This window comes from Protopterus annectens, chromosome 6.part1 (genome assembly GCF_019279795.1).
Source record: "Protopterus annectens isolate FY-2018-M chromosome 6.part1, PAN1.0, whole genome shotgun sequence".
Classification (NCBI taxonomy): Eukaryota; Metazoa; Chordata; order Ceratodontiformes; family Protopteridae; genus Protopterus; species Protopterus annectens.
In genome coordinates, this window is record NC_056738.1 from 28173710 (window position 1) to 28198253 (window position 24544).

The 24544-nt window shown below is 37.0% G+C and overlaps 1 protein-coding gene across 2 annotated transcripts in view; it reads right to left on the reverse strand.

The window, feature by feature from the left end:
• Positions 1–24544, reverse strand: part of GOLGA4 (golgin A4) — a 1578103-nt gene that overhangs the window by 1105209 nt on the left and 448350 nt on the right. For both annotated transcript variants that reach the window (XM_044075462.1, XM_044075461.1), the window contains exon 4: positions 8326–8456. In XM_044075462.1, the coding sequence (XP_043931397.1) occupies positions 8326–8456 (131 nt within the window). The remainder of the gene's footprint in view (positions 1–8325; positions 8457–24544) is intronic.

A 24544-nucleotide genomic window follows, 5' to 3' on the forward strand; every position in this document is an offset into this window, starting at 1 on the left:
CCAATGTGGTAACCGTTGAAAGAATGTCCACCTATTCCGCAATGGTCTCTGGACCTACATTGGCCTCGGGAGGGCTGCCCGAAATAGAGGGAGCAATAGAAAGATCAGGCTGAGACTTCTTGGCCTTTCTGAGTTGCTGCTCGTCTGAAGGGCCCGACACCTTCTTCATATCTCACGCTAAAAGCTTAAAGTGCTGATTCGCCAGATACAGTGCAAGGGAAGCTAGATGACTGCGAAGGATTTTGGGGACAAAGGCCTTACAAATAGCACAGGTGGTGTGGTCGTGGTCTGGGCCTAAGCAAAACAAGCAGAGATCATGTGAATCCTTATGAGGAATCTGCCTTCCACACTGACACTTGCCCTTTCCAGCTGACATGTAATCACTAAACACAATACAGTAGCCAATATTTAAAGAAAAAAATCCCTATGGGGTACTTATCTAAGCCAAAGTTCGCCACTTATCTGGCCAGCGACTACCGGAGCAGGCGATCGGACAAGTGTCAGAAAAGTTCTAAGGTTGGTACGTGCTGACGTCTGCTTTATACCTGGTATCTCTTTATGGGTGAAGTACGCTAGCTGAAGTATGGCATCGCACGTACCTTACAGTAGCATTAAGAATTTTGTATACTGGCTGGATGTACAAGTCAGCTGGAAGCAGACTCCCTCATGAATACTGCAGTATATGAACAGAAGGACATCAATGTTTCTGCAAGAAGTGGCAGCTAAAAAAGACTGGAAGTTTGCTGACCATGACAAATTGGCGAGAGGAATCTAAAGCATAATTCCCAATTTGTTATTAATGTATAGAAGGAAAATAACGGGTCTGAAGAAGTTACTATAAGAGTAAAGCTTTTGTTCTTAGAAATATGCATATAATAAATTTGTTTACACGTAGCATGTTCATAGGATTTTGTACTATTTGAAAAGACCCGTTTCTTACATTTGTAATGCTACTGTTTTTTTTTCGTTCCACCAACAAAAGCCTCTTAAACTCAGTCACTATCTTACTTCACAGAGCAGAGCCTGTGGTCACTACATCCGACCTAGATACAGCAGGAGCTCTGCCACAAGGCCCTAATCTTACAGGTTTACTGACAATTTTGTTTTTGTATAATAGCCTGCAGTCATTACATCTAACCTCAATAGAACAGGATCTCTGCCACAAGGCCCTACTCCTAAAAGTTTACTGAGAATTTTGTCATTGTATAATATAAGCACTTTTATCATAAAGAACCTTGATGTGTATTAAGTTAATCAGTTAAAAACATGCTTGGTCTGAGACTAAAAGTTTCTGTGAAATACTGTCCTCTTTATACTGCATATGTCATGCATATGCCAGTCATTTAGCCTCAGGAAATGACAGAAAACCTGTTTTAATTTGGCATATCTTTGTTAATTGTTTTGTACTGGCTATAAACTGACTGCTCTCAGTTATAATTTGACTTATGGGTGGAAAGCCTGTTACGCTTGGCTTTGCTTTGCTCCCCTACCCTACACTATTGTCTATTAACTGGAACTTCCTAAACATCCTCCCCTTAGACGAGGTTGTAAATTAATTCAGTAAAACTTTTCTATATATCCTAAACAGCCTTGCACTTCCTAGAAGGAAGAGAGTAAAAACAAATAATGCAGTGTGGTTATCCAAAAAGAGTAGAATCCTAATGCAGGACAGAGAAAATGTGTGGAAAGAATGGAAAAAATATAAAACACCTCAATATCTTTAACTTCAGAATGCTTCACAGTTGTAATAAAAAAGCAAATAAATGAAGACAAAAAAACTATGCTATAACAACTTTCAGAATAATACCAAACAAAACCCTAGCATCCAGGAATCCCATCTTCCCTCTCCCTGGATTAAGTCACACAATATCCCTATTCACAAAGGAGGAAATTCAACACATTAATAACGAAAAAATGTTAAAGAGGAGGGGACCTACAGCAATCTCATCTCCCCTTGCCAAAATACTTGAAAAATATATTCAAAATCAATTGCTAGACTATCTCCTGCAGCAGAACACCTATCCCCTGCACAACATGGCTTACATCCTTCCCATAGCAGAAGCACTGCCCTTTTAACCAACAGAGATACTGCCAATAAAGCTAGAGTTAACAGCAAACTAGTCTAATCCTTATTTCTAAACTTGTCTAAAGACTTCATCACAGTGTGTCACAGCAAACTTTTACTTCAAATATTCTCACTAGGTCTCTCTCAGCCCAGCCTTCTGTGATTCAAAAGCTACCTGTCCAATAGGTATCAGTCAGTAAAATAGCACTCCACTTTTTCTCTCTCTCTCACTCCTTACCTCCCAGTCACTATCGGTGTACCATACGGCTCTATTCTTGGTCCCCATCCTCTTTAACATTTTCACCAACATCCTCTACACATCCGCACAACAGACCACCCTAATACAATACACAGATGATTCCACTCTCATATGCACATCTGACAACATGGTATACTTTCAGAAAATTACTCAGGAAGCTTTAACAGCTACTAAAACATGGCTTCTTAACTCAACTGTTGCTCAACCCAAAAAAGACCGAACTACTACTTTTTTCCCCAAATCCTTCTCTCATAAAAAAGTTCTCTCTCTTGATAATACAACAACTTAAGTTACTTTAAATAGAAAATTATTAAGGCTGATAGTGGATAATAATCTTGCATTTGACCTGCATATACAAAACTGGATAAGAAAAACTCATCAAAACTAGGGATGCTTTACAGAGCCAAAAATTTTGTCACCAATGGCAAATAAAACTACACTTCTCTCCTTCCCAAAATCCTTTATGGTGCTCCCATCCTTGCTAACCTCCAGGCTTTACAAAAATTAAAAACCTGAGCAATGCTTTAACAACATTGCTAAAATTGCAGCAAATACAACTTTCAGAACCCACCACTGTATAGCACTAAAAAGCCTAAATTGGTTAGAACTGCCTCATTAACTAACATATACACACAGCTTCTTACCACATATAAAATTATCTGGCATCCATCTGTCTGTCCAGAACTAAAAATATGCTACACAACTATGTTCCTAATTGGTCAATGCGACCCAGTAACCAAAAACTCCTGTCTACAAACGGTTCCCTATCAGAAGCCTGAAACACTATAAGCCTGAAAATCAAAATCCTGAAACCAAAAGCCTGAAAACTCAAACTCCTGAAAACCCAAAATCTTGAAACTCAAAATCCTGAAAACACAAAATAGACATACTGACGTCATTGTGGCTTTGCTATTGTTAGCCCTGTGGTGTTAGGTCATGCGTTGGGTTCAGGTAAGTGTGCGGTTGGTTTTATGTTAGAGTTAGGGGCGGTATAAGTGAGTTAGGGTTAGGGCGCAGGTTAGGCATGTATGCAATAGTGACAAAAATTAGGGTTAGGGGCGGTTTAAGTGAGTTAGGGTTAGGGCGCGGGTTAGGTGAGTGTGCGATAGTGACGGACGTTAGGGTTAGGGTTAAGGTCAGTCAGTAGATATTAGTGTGTTTGTATTGGCATATTAGCATTATTTGTGTTTTCAGGATTTTGAGTTTCAGGATTTTGATTTTCAGGCTTATAGTGTTTCAGGCTTCTGATAGGGAACCCTACAAACATATCAAATCTGCTGGGCACTGTCTGTACTCATACAAGGTTGCCAAGCCCTGAAAATCTTTTTCTGTATCCAAGAGGTCAATACCAATACCCTCCCCTCCCTTCTTTCAAAATCACTGTGAAAAAACACCTAGCTGCAATCCGGCTTTATTCCTGCTCAACACCAGGAAAAATTATATCCATAAATGTGAACAAGGGCCTTTTCATTCCTTATACCTTATTACCACCCATGTCTTCACTTACTTCTTTAATTCTATCAAATTCTCTTCCCAGGCTTTCTCTCTAAATATACCATAAGCCTGTTTTCCTCCTCACGTCATATTGCAATTCCTGTTTATATTAGACTAACTTACCTATAATTTCTCTACAAACTATTTAAAATTTCACTAAATATTAAATGATTGTCATATAATTTGTATCCATTCTTAACCAATGTTTTTATATTATGTCTAATTTGTTATAATTATTTAAGCTGCAGATTTTTGTTCTATTTTTGAATATTGTAAAATTATTGTTCTTAAAATGTTTTGTAGTAATGTGGAGCTTTTCACTCCAGGACTGCACTGAAAATGGGGTTCTACCCAGTTGGACTTTCCCGATAATCAAATTGTCAATAAATAAATAAAAAGCCTTCAGTTAGAGATTGAGTAATGAAGGTGCAGGCAATCAATCGAGAAATGACTGAATAACATGCTCTGAATCACTTATATAAGAAGCATCATAATTAGTATTTAAAGGGGAACTGGCCACAGTCAGTAAAAACAAGCTAAATTTGAAGAGGAGCAAAAGTGAATACTTTTACAGGTAGTTACAGCCCCAGTAGCCTTAGTACTTCAATATTAAATATAGTAGTGCATAATTTAGTTTGATCACTTAAGGGTAGTCAGTGCCTATTATATTAAGGCTAAAAGTAACTTAAGTGTCAACATGCAAGCTGTTATTCACATCTGGGAAGGAGTAGGAGGTTGGCATAACGGATAAGGTGTTTACCTTACAAACACAAGGTGCAGGGTTTGATTCTCACATGGGGTAACTGTCTAGGCTTAAAATGGCCCTCAAGGGTAGTTATCATAGTACTAATCTATGAACTATGAAAAAAGACATATAGTATCTGTGCAACAAAGCCAAAGGGTAAGGTGAAGGGGGCAGATGCCCTAGGCACAACTGATAAGTGCAATCTAATCTGTTGGTAGTGCAGTGCCAGCTTTCATTTCCATACTAGCATTTCTAAAATGCATGCAGATACTGCTTATGCTGTCACAACTGAAGCACTTAAATGCCTTGTGTAGGGTATAAGTTGCAGCAAGCAATATGCCACAGAGTTTAAAAGTATATAGTGCTTTTTTTCTTATTTCTTAGCCATGAAGTAGAGTATTTTTTTTTCATGCAGAACAGGAAGGAAGAACAGATCTGGCTTGTTCCTCAGCTGAGAATCATCACATCTGGGAATTAACTTTTTTTTTTACTTCTCAACTCAAGGGGACTCAAATTGGTGAATAGCACTGGGTGCTAGAGGAGACAGGTAGGTGTCAGCTGTGGTTTTGTAAGATGAAACACAGGCTCCAACATGCTCTTCCAGCATGATTAAAGCTAATTTTACAATAGAAAAACAACCAAAATACCCCAAACCACGATCAGCGTACTTGTTAAACTCGAAAATAAAAATAAAAACGTTGCACCAGAACACAATAGAGTCTTTAATTACACAACGTTTTGAGCGCTTTTGTTCCAACCGAAAAGGAACTTTATCAGAAACAATGTGATCTCTACTTCCTTCCTTTTATACACTTAAAAAAGTGCCAAAAACACTGGCAAACATTTAAAGGTCTACACACATTAAAATATCAAGTACTATTCCCAAATGTCCTGCACCAAATAAATATGCATGCAAAACACCAGTAATATTAAATATAAAAGTAAATATTGTATAAAAAAATAACAGCAAATGCATTAAGAATTAGTAAACAGTAAACACATGAAATAGTTTATATAACCAATTGAACTATTTAAAAACATTTTTGAAAAGTTTGATTACAGAAGTTCTATGACAGGCAGTCTGAATTATTTTTCAAAACAGGCTTGATATATATATATTACTTCATTAATACCTGGTGTTGCGCTGGCATTTAATAAAAGTTGCCAGTGAAGCTCAACAAAGGTTTCTCAATCACCACCTCTTTCTAGGCATTCCACCTTCTCTAAAATGGTAAAATCAAATTTCTTAAAATTGTTGCACACTAAAGAATGCTTATAAAGGGCATTACAAGAGTTGGCTTTACCAACTGCATACAAGTGCTGACAGATTCTTGCCGGCAAAGGTCCAATAGTTTTTCCTACATAGAATGCTGGACAAGATAGACAGAAGGCTGTATATACAGCATCCTTAGTATTGAAGTCAAATCTGTCCTTGACTGTAATCAATCTAGGAAAACCTTCCACAAAAAAAACTACAACCTTCAAAAATAAATCTACACTCTCTGCAGGTTCCACACCTCTTCATACCCCAACCTCTGGTAGAAACATTGTCATAACTCCTTCCTGCTTCTAGGATGTTTTTAAAATTTTTGTTATTTTTAAAAACAAATCTAAGTTGTTGCCTTAACTGGTTTGTTAACCCGAGGCATCCAAAAACAGTACTCCAGTATGCTTTGATGGAGCTTTTCAGAGAATGGATGTCTGCTGTATTGCAGGACCGGCACCTGTGAAGGGGTATCTGGACGTTTATCATTGGTTTTATTCTGACCCACCGTGGATCTAGGTTGTCATATAATGGAGCCATAACGAGAATGTCTGTGCTCTGTCACAAAACTACTAATACTGTCCAACATGCCCTGTGGGTAGCCCCTGCTTTTAAACATTTCACAAAGTTTGACAGTGTCAACTTGGAAGTTGGTGTCATCAGAAACTAATCTACTAATCCTGATCAGTTGAACTTTCATCAGTCTTTTTCTGCCATGCAGGGTATTGACTATCGAAATGCAAATATGCATTCGAAAAAGTGTTTTTCCTGAAAATGTTGGACTTGTATCTTTGTTCCTCGAAATTTTTGAACAATGTGATGTAGAGAAAATCAACAGAATATATGTTCCATTGGTGGGTAAATTCTAAGAAGTCAGTGAAAAGGTTTAGAAAGTCCATAAAAGACTTCAGTTCCTCTGAATTGCCCTTCCATGAAATAAATATGTCATCCAGGTACCTGAGATAAACTGAAATCATAGAATAAAAGGTGAACTTAAAACCATGGAAGTCCCCCAGAGGCCCTCTTTGTTACAATAGACAAAGACTTATTTTCTATCATCCTCCACAAGGAGGGGTTGGACTGGTTTCATCAAGCTATGGTAAGTGGCTAAGATCTGAGTGATACTGATGTTAGATTGATTCTCCAGCGTATGCATCTTGTGTTAACAACTTTGTATATTATGAAGGCGAATATTACAAACAACACAGAGGTGTGGCCATGGGGGCAGCTTCACCTCCCATATTTGCCAACATGGTTTTGTTTTATAAACAGATTTGATGTATTTTTACCAACCAGAGAAGTTGTGGATGATAATTAATAAAAAGGTGAAGCAATTTGGGAGGGGAAGAAGGCAAGAATTAAGTGGGATAAGTTGATTCTCTCCACAGAATAAAGTGGTTTAGAATTACCTGACTTGAAGGGATATTTAGAATTTTTCAGCTGAGGCTCATATACATAACAGAAGCAGATGATTCTAAAGCAATGTAGAAAGGAATGATGACAAACTGAGGGTAGGTTAAAAAAATAAGTAAAATACAGGAATTTGGATTTAGGCCCTTAAGAAGAATAACAGCAACATACAGAATATTACATTTATAAGGTAGTAGAAAATAATCTAAAACCATAGTCAGCATAGGCATAGAGAAAGGAAACTTTAGCAATAGAAATGGCTGCAAGTAGGAGTATAGAAAATTGTCAAGACAGGCAGGAATTTACTGGAGAAAATTAGCACAGAAATCAAAGTAATGGCAGCAAACAACTATGGGGGAAAGAGTAACAGAGTACAATGAGGTCAAACAGAAGTTTGGACTGCAAGCTACAGCTTGCCTTCCCACCATGGACAGATAACAGAGTAAAGCCAAACATAAAGGGAAAGAAAAGTGTTAAGTGAAAGACCAGCTCTGTTTGGGTTTTTAGTTGAGTGAAAAACAGGGATAAGTAGTAAGTACATAACATACTGCATGCTAACTATATCAATCAGAAGGGTTTAGAAAAGACTGAGAAAGAGCCATTAAAAAGGCAATTTACAAAGGAATAGTGGGATGACTTCTGTACGTCTCTCAAATATGCAACAAAATTGAGATGGTTTAGGATTTTGGCAAGGAAGTGTTTGCACAGAAGTCCATTACACCAAAGGCTTCTCTAGTAACCATGAAGTAAGGCAGGGACCTACTGTTTCCAAAAGCTAAGTAAACAAATGAAACCTACTACATGTAGCCATTCAGGCTTAGGCAACTACTACTACTACAACTACTACAATGAACAAAATATGTTAGCCTAAGCACTATATGTATTTAGTTTTAAAACATAATTTGCAATTCAAACATACCTAAACCAAGTTTAAAAAGCCTAAGGTACATACCAACAAATATAAAGTATTTAAACAAAGGCAAGAAAAACAAAATGGCAAAAGCTGAACATAAATTAATGAATGTAGTGCAAAGCAAAAGCTAACATTAATCAACTAAATTAAACTAATGACTTTAATCAAACCATACCTGTAAAATATCTTCATATCTTTTAACAGTTCTATTAAGGTCATCTTCTTTCTGTGCAATTTTCTTGAGAAGCTGAGTCCTCTCTTCCTGATGGGATTCAAGTAACTCTGCCTCCACCTCCTGTGCCTTGTCTGAAGAGTAAAATAAAGGAAAAAAAAACTATTGACTCAGAAAAAAAGGGGGATACTAACTTATCATAAGCAAAAGCATTGCAATAATTCACAAAATGATTACATCCTTTAGGAATCTAGGTCTCCAACTGTATCAGTAAAAAAAAAAAAAAAGCTGTAGTGTTTACACAATCTCCAGTGCAACAGTCTTGCCACACTATTTCAGGGACAGCTTTGTGATGTACTAAATGTGATGACATATTCAAAACACACTACGTGAATCCAGTTTCTGCCTTTGTAAGCATGGCTGTTGCAAAAATGAGAGATCCCAGCAGTTTAACGTACCAAACAGGAACATAAAACATATGAAGACAGGTATATATGTTTATTTACTATTTCAGTTTTTACCTTCACATGGGGGGATGTTGTTTAAATATTCAAGCATAAAGCACATTTTAAAAACTACTTCACCACTTAGCAATGACAAAAAAACCAGTGACCACTTTTACTGACATTTTGTGCAGCTGCAATCATTTCTGTTTCTGCATGACTACCTGATTTATTGGTACAATATAAAAGAATATACCTCCCATACTGGAAGTAAAATCTGGACATTATATAAAAGACATTAAGCCTCTACACTTACTAAAGGATAACAAGGGAGGATATGACACAGGGAAGATGAAATAGGTTTGGAAGAATACAAAGGCACTAAAGAAGTGTTCGTAAAGGTAAAAGAAGAGAAAGGGGGAGCTCTGAAGGTCTTACAGAAGGTAAGGCAGCTCCAGGAAAGCTGAACCTGCTAAATGGAATTACTTTGATTCAGACTTAAAATGAGCTCAAATACACCTAATTTAAAAATAGGTATAAGATTTAAAACACGGTGTAAATCTATCACTTGTTTATGGACACTCGGTAATAGCAGAAAACCTAGGCCTGTAGCAATCATTACGCTTTACTTAGCTACATCTGTTCTGCATGTCTATTACAATGTGATTATTAACCTGTAAAAGAATACTTCAAACTATTACACTTGTACAGCTGTACAGTTGTATATATTCACAAAATGTCTTATATGCTAGACTGTTAGGACTGCATTTATCAATATTTACTGTGAATAAATTTATACTGTACTCTTGTCCTTTTGGGTAATTAAATGATGCATTATACTAATCTTGTCTGTTTTTCTGTCATTGACTGTACCACCCCTAGCCTAAGTCATAGTTGAAAAGAGTCTTAGAACCAACATAGAAGGACCCGCAGGTCTTCTATCCATAAGTTAAATGAAAGACATAAGATATTAAACAAACTACTGCCAACATTTATTTGTCTGCCTGTCCTTGGAAACTGAGAAGGTTCCAAAGGACAGAACAGTAACTACTGTTCTCTTAATAAAGTGGCTCTTGTATACAGCCAGATAAGAACTTGACAGTACAACTTCCCTGCTAAAAAGTGACAGAAAGTTTAACAAGAGGTCAGATGACTTTATTCAAAGTCATGCTCATGAATGAGCATTCATTTGTGAGTAGCAATTTGAAGGCAACACCTGCAAGCTAATAATTCCTTAATGTTATACCTGAGGGTGGTAAAGCAATTGGCACTGATGCATGACATCATTCAAATCTCCACCTTAGTCTTCAGTTGGGAAGCCATCTTTGCAGAGTTTGCATATAGTCTTTCTGTCTGCCTGCCATTTTGCCTAGCATTTCTGTTTCCTCTCACATCCCAAAAATGTGCTGTAAGGGAACTGGTAATCCTCTAAACTGTAGAGAAGTGTGTGTCTGAGTGGACATCATGATGAAAGCTGGTGCCCCATTCAGAGCGAGCATGTATGCCCTACATCCTGAGATTGCTGGGAAAGGTTTCAGTTCCTTTATGAACAAGTAATGGAATAAGCAGATAATCAGAGAACGAATGTCAAATCTCAAGCAACCAAGAGGATTCCAGTAACAAAATGAACTCTGACTTCAGCAACATATGATGTAGTGCCACAAATGCAACATGAGAATGAAAAGTATTTGGGTTATGTATCAAACAGTTTAGACTAGTGTGAAACCACAAAGGATAGTAATCATGATTTTTTCTAGTAATGAACAGAAAAGTGGGAAAGTATGGTTGTAAAAGGATACATACTCACCTCAATAACAATTCTTGAAGAGACAGACTCCTAGTATCAAGCTGATAAATGTGCTAACTTTTTACTAACATCTGTCTTCAGTGGCTTGCACTTTCCAGCTCTACCCATATCCTGTTAGTATAAGGGCAATACTGGAGTCAAGGAGGTCAGTGAAAAACACGAACATGTGTTGGTCTAAATAATTGAAGAACCACCTAATACAAGTTTTAGTTTCTGAATGAAAAACTCAAAACTGTCAACATAAAAGTAAAAGTTATAAACAATGATGTAAATGGTTCAGGACAAACCAAACGGACAACAGAGAAGGAAAAAGACTGTGTGGGCATATACTGTTAAAAAGTCTTTCTCACTTATTTTCATCGCAAAGAAATACTGTTAAGGTTTAATAGACTAGTAGCAGTCTCAGTAGCACACTCATCTCTGGTGCTGGAAGATCAGAATGCGTTTGGTTCTATTCTCACACCAGGTAGCATGCTGACACTGCAGTGCAACATAAGGGGGTGTTTATGTTACTAAGTCCTAAAAATGAGATGTTACACTGAGGTCCTATTTTCTTGAGTTGATGGTAGTACACGTGAATGCTTAAGATCCTATGGCACTTATCAAAAGAAGAATAGGGGCTACTTTTATATACACACACATATACATATATATATATATATATATATATATATATATATATATATATATATATATATATATATATATATATATATATATATATATATATACACATGCACACACACACACGCACACATACACATGGTCTACACATAAACTTCACTTACATGAGTTACATATTTTTTGCAACCCCATATCCAATTTATTTACATATTTTTACAATTTCTTCAACAGAAATCTAGTACATACTTCGTCCATTTCCATAATTTTCATATATCGTCACCATTTCTTTTTCTACAACCTGTAAAAAACAACTTTTCATCCCATCTATTTTTGCAATACAATAGTCCTTCAATTCTTCTTTCTCATAACAACCAGAGTCTAACAAATAATATTTTATCCAATTTATCAGGTTTACACCTTTCTTCCTTTTTTCATATTGACCATACAATGTAACTTCTCTATTCATAGAAATACTGGTATCTCAACTTCCTTCCCAACTCCTGACACAAAAAAATTGAATAACTGCATTCATTACTAGAACAAACATTTGCGTACTTAATGGATACCCCTGCTAAACTCCCCTCCTTACTCTGATATATTTTCCTATCAATACATCTGCCATTACTTTCACCCATGGATTTTCATAATTTTCTTACAATTTCCACTATTTTTTTACTTATTACATATGCTTCCATAATTTCCCACACTGCCTCATGACTTATCAAACACATTCTCTACATCCTATATAACCAATCTTATCTCTTTTTTTCTATCAAAATCATACATATTTCCTTTATTATTTTGAACATTTCCTTTAATTCTCTCTCCTTTACAGCAACACAGCATTTCTTGTTATTTCAGTCAATACTCTGCATCTTTTGTGTATTAATCAGATTATTGTATATTCCGTATACCCTAAAGTTATAGGTCTCCAATTTTTATATTATACCTTTCATCTTTTTTCTATATGTATATATATATATATATATATATATATATATATATATATATATATATATTTATATGTGTGTGTGTGTGTGTGTGTTAACATCCTATTACATACTTCTTGCAGTATCCCTTTAGCTACCCATTCATTTAATACTTCACAAACAAAAAGCTTTTTCTATTTCCATTCACTTGTAAAGCTCACAATTTAGTCCATTCCTGGTGCTGACTCTTTTCTTCCTTATTTTATTGCTTCATGCATGTCTTTCATGGTAATGTCTTTCTCCAGTTTTACCTTATAGGTTCATAGATTGGTACTAGGCTATCGGCCCTAGGGCCTATACAAGCCTAGCCATAACAATTCCCTGGATATTTCTTCCCACAATATTTACTTCCCTGGACCCCTGTCTAGCAGGGTGACTGACGTGATTCTCGGGATGAATTTCCTATCTCCCATCCAATTGTCAAGGTTCCTTTTGAAGAGGGCCAAGGAGGCGCTCTGCTTGACATGTATGGGCAGTCTTTTCCAGAGTATGGGGAATCTCTGGGTCAGGAACCTATCTCTCCAGCATGTTTTGTTCATTGTGTTGATAAGGTTTAGATCTCTGGAGCGTGTGGCTCTGAGGGGCTGTGATTTCTTTACGTGGAGCATGTCCAACAGCTCAGGGTTTGACATGGCTTTGTATGTTAAGCAGAGATCGCATCTGAGTAGACGATATGCCACAGAGTATAGTTGGAATTTTTTTTAGACAGTCAGCACAGGACATCTGCTTTAGGCCTGTGATTTTTTTTAGTGAGGTATTTCTGCGGCCTTTCCAGCTGTTGCAGATGTCTTGTGAGGTACATAACCAAACGGGGCGTTGTACTTTATAATGGGTCTACCTTAGTACCTTCAGATACATTTTAACACAACACTCCTGTTTTGCAACTTTTTCCATATCGTACATTTAATGTACAAATCTTTCCAGTGCTTCCATTATTTCTTTATGTTTATATCTTATACCACCCTCTCCATCTTACACGGAATCCATTCTTTCTCGTTTTACTCTCTTTTGTTTTAGTTAATAAGGTGAAACCTCCTCTTTCTTAACCTTTAAGAAAAATCTTTGCATCACTAATAGGTTTTAACATTCTCTCTTTTTTTGTCACACCATTTCCTGTCTCTTTTTTGGTTTCCTTTTTTCTCAATTTCTACTTGAAGCTCTTCCATTTTGTCTTTATATTCCTTTTTATTTTTATTAATTTTTTTCATAAAAAACACTTTCTTATACTTTTCTATAAAAAATACCCACAGACTGACCAATTTTCATAAAATTCTCTCATATCTCTGACTCTCCAGCTTAATTTCTTTTGTCCTATTAACTTCAGCGGTTATTTTTTATTCATTTTCTCTTTCATATCTATAGTCTCACCTATTCTTGTTCACAAAGTTCTGTGATAAGAAACCCAGCAGTTTCTACGCCTCCTTCTATTTCTTCCATTCTGTTACAACATAGTACATAATCTGTCTTGGTTTTAAATATCCTTCTCTATATCCATTATCCTTTTTCCTACTTCCTCCAATATTTTCACATCTTCTGTTACTTTTTCCTTCTCCTGTCTTAAAGACTTACATTATCATAATAAATATATTAACCAAGACATATTTAAGATCTCATACATTTTCCTGTCATATTTGTGTATGTATAAACTGCAAATATCTTACACATCTTTCACCATTCTACCTAGTACAACTATTGCAACATCTTGTGTTGTAATTTCTTCATTCCTTATCAATATCCATACACCTGAACATTCTTCATTTTTTTACAGACCATATAAATTCATATTCCCACAAGGAATCAGTTCTAGCCCTTTCCTCTATTTAAAATGTCCTGTATCTAATAAATGTGTAATTTCTGTTTTCAGCCTCTTACACTATTAAGGCACCATTAGTTCTTGATATAATTTCTAATAGTACTCTGAGTAATAGCTTTACATCATCCATTTCCTTTCTTTTTTACCAACTTTTATTTTTCTTTTCCTTATTCTTACAATTCTTCCTGTAGCGCACCCAAAGGTGTAGCTGAAGTAGATATGGGTTCCTTCCTAACTGACTCTGGTGACACCCCTATAGGCCCAACACACCAAGGTGGCAAGCATGACATTTTATTCTAGGTGACACATCTAGTTTAAAAGGCAATAGCACAACCACAAACAAATTATTTCAACATTGCACCAATTAGCAATAAGGCAAGATGAGATATGCATACAATAAAAGCATGCATTCACCTTCTTCCCCAGAACTCAACAGAAAAAGGTTTTGACATTCAAACATGCACAAAGGCAGCAATATCAATGAGCAGTAAAGCTTTATAATGCAGCAATACAAACACAGGAAAAAAATGCAATGTCATTAAGCAATAAAAGAGTTATAATACAACAATGCAGATATACAAAAATGCACTGTCATTAAGCAGGAAAATTCTTGAAGGCAGCAGTCCTAACACGAGCAAAATGCAATGTCACTGAACAATGAAGATTTATAATTCAACAGTACAAATATGAGAAAATGCAATGTCATTGAGCAGTACTAACACCCTCAACCCCCTTCTTCAATTCTAAACAAACCAACTATGAAACACTCTATTATATCCTGTTCAATGGCCAATGACTACTTACAGTCTTGTTGCCAGCATGATGGGGCCCAAGTTGGAGCTCATATATATCCCAGTTATTTGTAATCCACAAAGCATTTGGGGGGGGGGGGATCCACAATCTTATAAAAATATAACATGACGGCCAGAGCCACTCACCACTTTGTACAGAATATCCTAGTGACCAGGCACTGTGGTTCCTCTGATGTGAAAAGTAGAAAAATCACATGCCAGAACTCTGGTGATCATCTATGGCTTCTCTGTACTAGGCCCAAAGCAACTCCTTTTCTTGCTGAATCAGATGCAGGCGTGGAACTACTAGTTTCAGACTTCTCTCCTGATTCTTCTGAATACCATCATCCAGGACTTCAGCAAAAGGCAGACACAATATGCTAATTCACTTCCCTGTCCCAAAGCACTAGAAAAGAAAATCCAGTCATGCTGCAAGGCCCTTTTTCCCTTCAGCTCTCTGTTTCAGTATTCCCTCCTTTAGCTAGTCTCTCAGTCTCCTCTTTCACTTTTGAAATTGTCTTTTATATTCCTGATAAGAGCTCCACCTTGTGGTGTAATGAAAAACTACAGTCTATTACTTCTACAATAAATACAGTGGGAACTACACTCCTACTGACAGTTCTTCATTTTCCAGTGTTTCATACCTATTCTCGTCATGATTAACATCTTTTTCCTCAATATTTAACTCCACTTCTTCAAAATGTATTACACATTCTTCCTCTGTTATATTCCACAACATTATCTATCTCTATAGTGCAAACAGCAATGCTAAAAGAAAACCAATGTCCAAAACAAGGAGGAAAGTGCCTTGAAAAATCACCAATAAACAAAGTCAACCAAAGCACTCAGGAATCCAATATACAAACACAGCTCCACGAAGTAAGTTAGGCTAACTTACTTCGTGGAGCTGTGTTTGTATACTGGATTCCTGAGTGCTTTGGTTGACTTTGTTTAATGCTAAAAGAAACATATCTGGAAATAAATGTGAGTTTGACAAAGAAAGGATTTTGGGATAGATATTCATCAGAATATCAGAAAAAGAAGACTAGTAATACTGACTGCTAGAGGCGCTCCAATAGTGATATAAGAAAAAAAAAGATAATTGTAGATTTGTGGTAGTAAGGGGCTATTAGCAAGGGAGGGGATTACATTGGCATGTATTTATATTCCACCAAAAACTGCTACTATGGAACTTAAGAACATTTTGGGAGTCATTATCAGCTTTCAGCAGGGAATTTTACTTATAGATGGAGAATGGAACTTGATTTGCAAGAGTGAGGCTGTATAAGGGAGTATATAATGGAAGGAAAAATATAACAAAAGAGGGTATATTTCTAAAGTAATTTATGAAAATATTTGGTATGGAAAACATGAATTCATTAATAGGAACTGGAAGTGATAGCTAGGGAGTGGGATAAAATGAAAATGGATTTTAAAAAATAGGGTAGAAATAAAACAGAAATTGATATGCTTAAGAAGTAATACAAATTACTTGGTGGGGTGACAATGTTTAATAGTATAGAAGATTAAGGGGAATCTCACAGAACAAGAACAGGCACAACTGCAGACTGCTAAAGAAAACAATAAGAGTTTGGATATCATGCATAACCTTAGAAAGACTGCTGTTAAGCAACTATTTTCTGAAAACTCCAGAGGATAAAATCTTTGAGCATAATGACTTAGTCAAGGGTCATTGCTAAACTTAAGGAAATTATAACAAGGAAAAACAACCAGCAATGCTATAGATGTAATAGAGATATTTTGTAAATGTTATGAAAATTTAAATAAAGCAGAGGACTGTGGAGATTAATGGATCATTGGACATATTTATGGAACACTTAATTATGCCAAAGTTAGAGGTAGATGGGGCTCAATAATTAAATGTGATGTATAATCAATCTGCAAGAAAGTGTCCAGGAACAGATGATATTCTTGTGTAAGTTTGGAAGAAAGTGAAAAAGATATGGACAATTTTAACAGTATTTTAAAATGAGGGGAAGCACCAACATCTTGGAAGAAAGCTGTGGTGGATGTATTACCCAAAAATAGTAAAGACCCATCAGACTCAGCTTCATATAAACTATGATTATAAAAAGTGGCAAATATGTTGTCAAAATTTATAGAAATAGATCAATGTGGTTTTGTGGAGGGGAGGCACAAATTTGACAACATTAACAGAAAAATAATGATTCAGGGAGAAGCAGAATGGAAGAAAATACCACAGCTGTTGACGAGTCTTGATGCAAGAAAGCATTTGAAAGAGTAAGCTGGGATTAATCTGAGTAGGACAATGAAATCATTAGCATTCCCTGACACTACAGGAGTATATATGAAGGATCAGAAGAACAAATTAAATTGGGTGGGTTCCCCTCTGATAAGTTCTGTTTTAACAATGGAATGAGGCAAGGATGTCCTTTTTCCCTTTTACTTGCTTTACATTTAGAGCCAAGGTACTCAGAAATTCGATGATATCATTAGTATGGTAATCAAGAAAAGCTGGCTTTATTTTAAGATGTTATTACCTTATACCTGATAAATTCAGAAAAAGACATTTTGGTTTATTAACTGGTCTAAGGGTATTTAAGGTGTGTTTGACAGTGTGTTTCTTACTCCGAAGAAGCCTCTGCATGTTAATGGCAAAAAGCGCTTAGTGCTTATTAAATGGTGACATAACGTTGTTACAGATATAGTTTATCATGGATTTTGAGCAAGAACAAAGCAACATTTTGGCTTGGAAGTCTTTCAGAGTGGTTTGGAAAGATGTGAGGGAGGGTACTGACTTGATGGATACAGGTAAGGAGTTCCAGGCCTTATCAATCTTGTACAAGTACAGACAATGCCCAACAGATTTGACAGGTTTGTAGGCAGAGAGAAGTTTTTGGTCAGTGAATCGCAATGACCAACTAGAACATAGTGTAGATTGTTTTTACTGCTGGACAGGAAGATGGATGCCGGATAATTTTATAGGTAGTAAGAAGCTGTGTATATGTTAATTGATGAGGCAGCTCTAACCCATTCAGACATTTTAGTGCCATACAGTCAAGAGTTTTGAAAGTGGTATTTGTTGCAAATCTAACAACTCTGTTATAGCATTGTTCAAGTTTCAATTTTTGTGAAGTCTGAAGGTTTCTAAGTATAGGACTGGGATAAAGAAGTGTGGGGAAGAGATGAGTAATGTCACGTGTAGTTCTAGTTGCATCAGTCAGATTTTTTGGCTCTGTAAAGCATCCCTAGTTTTTATGTTTTTTTTTCTTTTGCAATTTTATATATACAAGTTGAATGTAAGCTTATCATCCACTACGACCCCCTAATAATTTGTTATGAGAGGTGACTTCAATGGTTGTATTATCAAGAGACAGAACTTTAAATCTCTTTTTTTCATGAGAAAGGGATTTGGGGGGAAAAGCAGTATTTTGGTCTTTTTTTGGGTTGAGTGTGAGTTGTGAGTGATGAAGCCATGTTTCAGCGGCTGTTAAAGCTTCCTGAGTAATTTTCTGGAGGGTTATCATGTTGTCAGATAAGCAAATGGGAGTAAAATTTTCTGTGTATTGTTTTAGGGTGGCCTTTTGTGTGGATGTATAGAGGATGTTGGTGAAAATGTTAAAGAGGATGGGACCGAGAATAGAGCACTGTGAATTGAAATTGTAGGAACAATACATGCAGAATTACGTTCAGGAGGAGGAGTGATGACAGTTTTAAAAAAGAAAGTACAGCTGTACAAGTTGAACTTACACTAACAGTAAATGTTTAAATGATCAGTGCTGCAGTAGCCTTAGTTATATGGGTAATATCCTGCCACAGATATAAAGGTGGCCAGCTTCCACAGCTTCAGGGCACCTTCCACACACGTAAACTGTCAAGGGGCTGACTAAAAGACAAGTTTGGACGTGAAGCCCTTCAGACCTTTCCTGCCAGAAGAAAGAGGGATGCTGAGCCCTGAAAGGACTATGCTAAAAAAGCAGAACATAAATGCCCACATCCTGGCATAAAAAAACACACAAAAAAACAAGGGGGAGGAGGGAGGAGAGCAGCTACTGCAGCAGTGATCATTTGAACATCTACTCTTATTTTAAGTTCAACTTACACAACTGTACTATGTTCATCATACTTAACACTGCTGCAGTATCCTTAGCTATATGGGGAGACTGCCACAGTTAACTACTTTCTCTTTTTTTCATGAGAAAGGGATTTGGGGGGAAAAGCAGTATTTTGGTCTTTTTTTGGGTTGAGTGTGAGTTGTGAGTGATGAAGCCATGTTTCAGCGGCTGTTAAAGCTTCCTGAGTAATTTTCTGGAGGGTTATCATGTTGTCAGATAAGCAAATGGGAGTAAAATTTTCTGTGTATTGTTTTAGGGTGGCCTTTTGTGTGGATGTATAGAGGATGTTGGTGAAAATGTTAAAGAGGATGGGACCGAGAATAGAGCACTGTGAATTGAAATTGTAGGAACAATACATGCAGAATTACGTTCAGGAGGAGGAGTGATGACAGTTTTAAAAAAGAAAGTACAGCTGTACAAGTTGAACTTACACTAACAGTAAATGTTTAAATGATCAGTGCTGCAGTAGCCTTAGTTATATGGGTAATATCCTGCCACAGATATAAAGGTGGCCAGCTTCCACAGCTTCAGGGCACCTTCCACACACGTAAACTGTCAAGGGGCTGACTAAAAGACAAGTTTGGACGTGAAGCCCTTCAGACCTTTCCTGCCAGAAGAAAGAGGGATGCTGAGCCCTGAAAGGACTATGCTAAAAAAGCAGAACATAAATGCCCACATCCTGGCATAAAAAAACACACAAAAAAACAAGGGGGAGGAGGGAGGAGAGCAGCTACTGCAGCAGTGATCATTTGAACATCTACTCTTATTTTAAGTTCAACTTACACAACTGTACTATGTTCATCATACTTAACACTGCTGCAGTATCCTTAGCTATATGGGGAGACTGCCACAGTTAACTACTTTCGGGAGGTGGAAGGAGAAGAGTCCAGGAACTCCTGGAGAATGGTCCTAGCAAAACTTATAGCACTTTCTAAAAGTATGTAGAGAGGACCAAGTAGCAGCTTCTAGATTATTTCTAGAAGAGAACCCTTTTTAAAAAGCAACAGATGAAGCCAAAGCCCTGGTAGAGAGGGCCTTGACCCTTTTTCTTACCTTCATAAGAAATAAACAATTGATCTGGATAGCTATGACATACATTTCTCTCAAGATAGTACCCGAGTTATCTGTGGACAGCCAAGGTATAGAGTATCCTTTCTCCCTCATTTTTAGATTCAGTAAAGAAAATGAAAAGATGGAGAGTTTGGTTTAAAGTAAACTCGGATGCCACTTTAGGCATAAAAGAAGGATTAGTTCTCAAGGAAAACCCCTGTCCCTATGGGAAATGAAGTAGGGCTGATTCACAGTAACAGCTTGCAACTCAGATACATTTCTCACATAGGTCACAACACTCAGAAAAACTGTTTTACATGTTATGAACCTCAAGTCAGCCAGAATAGCTACTTCAATTAGAGAAAATGTTAGCTTTTCCAACACAAAATTAAGAGCGCAAGGATGGGCTGTTAGTTTACTTGGTGACCTCTAATGCAATAATCCCTTTCAAGAACATTTTAATGTGAGACTGTATTGAAAGCGGAGGATGCCCCTCTCACCAGGTTGGATAATGAAAAAGTCATGGTCAGCTGTCCATCAGGTGTCAGATCCTCCACATCACACACGCACTCATGTCTGTCAACAACAGGCAGTGTTATGACTCCGTCACAGTTCATGTTGGTGTGAATGACTTGAGACATACCTCACTAGACTATAAGAAGAGAGACATGACTGAGCTCTCTGATTATGTGTCTTAGGCAGGTATGTCCCTAGCTTTAACAAGCATTTTACCTTTGCCTAGAATGATACCGTAGTACAAACACAATATGATTGACTTCAACAATTGGCTTATTTTCTGGTGTCATTCAAAGTGGATCAAATATCTGTCAGCCTGGGATGACATGTCTGACAGACCTCGATGCTTTGCCAGAGAATGTATTCATCTGTCACGCCTCGGATTTCGGTTACTGGCTGAAGCCCTTGCCATCCCCATAGTGCCTTTTTAGGCACTGTCACAACAACAAAACTCCTGATGTAAAAATACCCTCTAAAAACAACCTCAAGGTTATGCTGTTAAACGCTAAGAGTCTAAACCAGAAACTACACTCACTGGAAGCAGTCCTCACCTTGGAAGATTCTAACATACCATAGACATCTAGCATGCCTCCTTCACAAATTCACCTAAGTGCAACCTCTCCGATACACACAGACAGAGCCACCCACTTTACCTTTTAACCACTTTCTATATTTTTATATATATTTATGTGTATTACATATACACATACACACACACACACACACACACACATATATATATATATATATATATATATATATATATATTCTTTTTACATAACTCTCATAAAAACAGCTTTTACATAAACTAAAACCTTATTTCTCTTCAGCTGGCAACCTTCCCCAGAATAACTAAATCTAGCTACAGATGCAACAGCACACCCAATCAGCATTCTTATTAATAAACTAATTACAGAAACCTGTGCCACTAACTTATGGAAAATAGCACACATTATCTGCTTACATAAAGGAGATAATTCCACTGACATTACAAATTTCCATCCCACAGCTTGTTATCCTCCTCTAAAATCTTGAAAGATGTATAACATCAAACAATTTCACCACCATCTCTTACAAAATACGATAATCACCAATATGCAACACAGATTTCAGCTGGACCACAGCACTTCCACCACATTACTATCATTTACAAATACTGTCAATAAAACTTGCAACTCAAAGAAACTTGTGTCTGCAGTATTTTACAATCAAAAGTTTTTGACATGGTCTCTCACACTAAATTCATCAATCAACTCTTCGCCCTGGGTATATCTTCTCCATTTATTCAACTGTTCTTTAGCTACCTTGTCAACAAGCAATAAGCTGTAAAATGGCAAGGGTCCATCTCTACACACCTTCCCAGTTCCACAAGCGTCCCACAAAGATCCATCCCTGGCCCTCTACTATTCAATATTTTTATCAATATCCTACATTTATCTTCTTGTTAAAGCAGCCTGATTTAATAAGCAGATGACACTATCATCACTTCCTCTTCAAACACCTTAACTCACCTCCAAGAAGTCACTCAACAGGCTGTCATCTCCATTGAAACTTGGCTTACAAAAGACCAACTCTTACTCAACCCCCCCACACACACACACACACACACACACACAAAAAACATCCTCTTTACCCCAAAAACTCACAGCCTTAACAAAGCATCTTTCAAAACTGTTTTGGCAAATGGCACCGAAATTGAATTAGTTCACCATACCAAACTACTAGGAGTCATAATAAATGATAATTTTAAATCTGCCCTCCACATCCAAAGCAATATCAAGAAAACCCATTGAAAACTAGGCATGCTATACAGAAGCAAACATTTTCTGAGGACACCTACAAAGATTACCCTAGCCAAAACCTTTTGTCTTCTCTACTCAATGCAGCCGCAATTCTAACAGATTTACAATCATCCATAAAAATAAACTTGAAAGCTGCTACAACAAAAATTGCCAAGTTTGCTCCTAATTCATCCTCCCTTACCCATAACTGTAAAGTGCTGCATACCCGCAGCTGGCCAGAACTCCTCTTCTACTTTTGCTACATTCCACTTATAACAATACATAAAATCACACACAAACCACTGACTTGCCCATCTCTTACCCCTTTAATCAACATATATTTCCGTAAATACAGCGCTCAGATCAGAAGAAAACTTCTCACCATAAATTAACCAAATAAATACCCTGGAAAAAGCTATATTTGTATATTCCTGAAAAGAATACTTAAAAAATTATGGACCTGCTCCTGAGCCAATTCTGGCTGAACTTACTTGCTATACTTCACTCACCCCCTTCAGACTAAGTCACACCTCACAAATTCTCTAACATTCTACTTCACTCATTTCTTTCATTTTCCCCACTACCTTACCATATCCACTTTCTCTCTGCATACCTTTCCTCTAGCTCTGTCTCTTTCTCCCTACTCACCTAAGCTACCGGAAGACACCCTACCCTACCCTACACTCTTCTTCTAATCCTGGTTTCTATCCATCCTTAATCCCTTCTTTAACGGTAACATGAACACCCTCTCTCATACTTAGACATCACTCAATTTCCCCCACTGCCTATAATCACGTAATCTCTAATATATATTTTAAATATCTTATTAGAATTGTCTCATTTCTCATTTATTGCATAATAATCTATATAACAAATAATATGACTGATGAGTTTTGCCTCACATATTTTCTCCAACTCATATTATTGTTTTTCACTGCACTCTACTATGAAACATATATTCTATGTTTTTCTCATTACATTTTTTCATGCCTATGTTTTCTAGTGTTACATGATATTTTGTGATTTAAAATATCTGCAATTGATTTTTGAAAGATTGTGATTGTGGAGCTTTTCTCTCCGGGCCTCTGCTGAAAATGTGTACTTTTTAGCCCTGTAAGACCTTCAAAATAAACAAATGTCAACTAAATAAATAAATATAAATAATCATCTATGCAGTCAAATGAAAATGACTAATGTCAGAGTGCATTGTACGTCCCTGTTCTTGTCTGAGTAAATCTTGTCAATGAGGAAGCTTGTGGTAATTGCCTCGGCTATTTCCAAAAGAGGGGAGAAAAAGAAGTTATGTCTTACCATAACATTCCATCTGTGTTGTCGATCTTCACCAATCCTTGACAGGGGGTTCGATTCCGAAACTCGAAACTGAGACAGCTGTTTACTTCAGCTCACACTCTCCATACTCTCGAGCCAGGTTCTACACATGATGCTCCTCTCAGAGATTACCTCAAATCAAGTTTGCCAAGAAGTGGCAGTCAGACGTGAAAGGTCATGGATACATGATAGTCAGATTAATTGAGGAAAATATGAGTCTTTAAAGGGAAACTAGCCAAGCACTAAATTTGGTCTTTTTAAAGACTCAGGATGGGGGAAGGAGGGTAGGGATGTCAAGGATTGGTGAAGATCGGCAACACAGATGGAACGTTATGGTAAGACATAACTTCTTATCTGATGTTGTAAATTTTCACCCAATCCTTGAAAGTGGGACATAGTCCTCACAGACCCCAGCTACTTTAGCCTCAGGAGGTCTCACAGAAGAATATTCCTAAGCATTATAGAGCCAAAGGATGTTCATCCCCCTTGAGACCTGATCCAATCTGTAATGAGTGATAAAAGTATAATGAGAAGACCAAGTGGTTGCTGCACAAACGTCATCTAAAGAAGCTCTGGCATGGAAGACTGCAGACGTAGCTACTGCTCTTGTAGAATGGGCTTGAAAAAGAAGTTATGTACCTACCATAACGTTCCATGTTAGTTGTCTTCATCTCGCCTTCTTTCTTGCTGGTTGGGATCGGAGCCGCTTCAGCTGCGAGGTTCCTGGTTACTAGCTCAGGCTTGTATAACTTTATTAATTTGCCTTTTTTTTGTCAGATTAGGGCTTTTTGTATAGTAATTGTTGCTATTAATAGGTGATATCTTGTAGATTTAGTTTAGTGTATTTAGTGTTTTGTAGTTTTCCCCTTAGAACTAAATTAGAGAGTCCCCCCCTCTTTTTCCCCTCTGTAGTAGCATGTAGTCTTCAGTTAGGTAGCCGTTTGAGTTAGAGGCTTCCTAGTCTTAAAAAAAAAAAATCTAC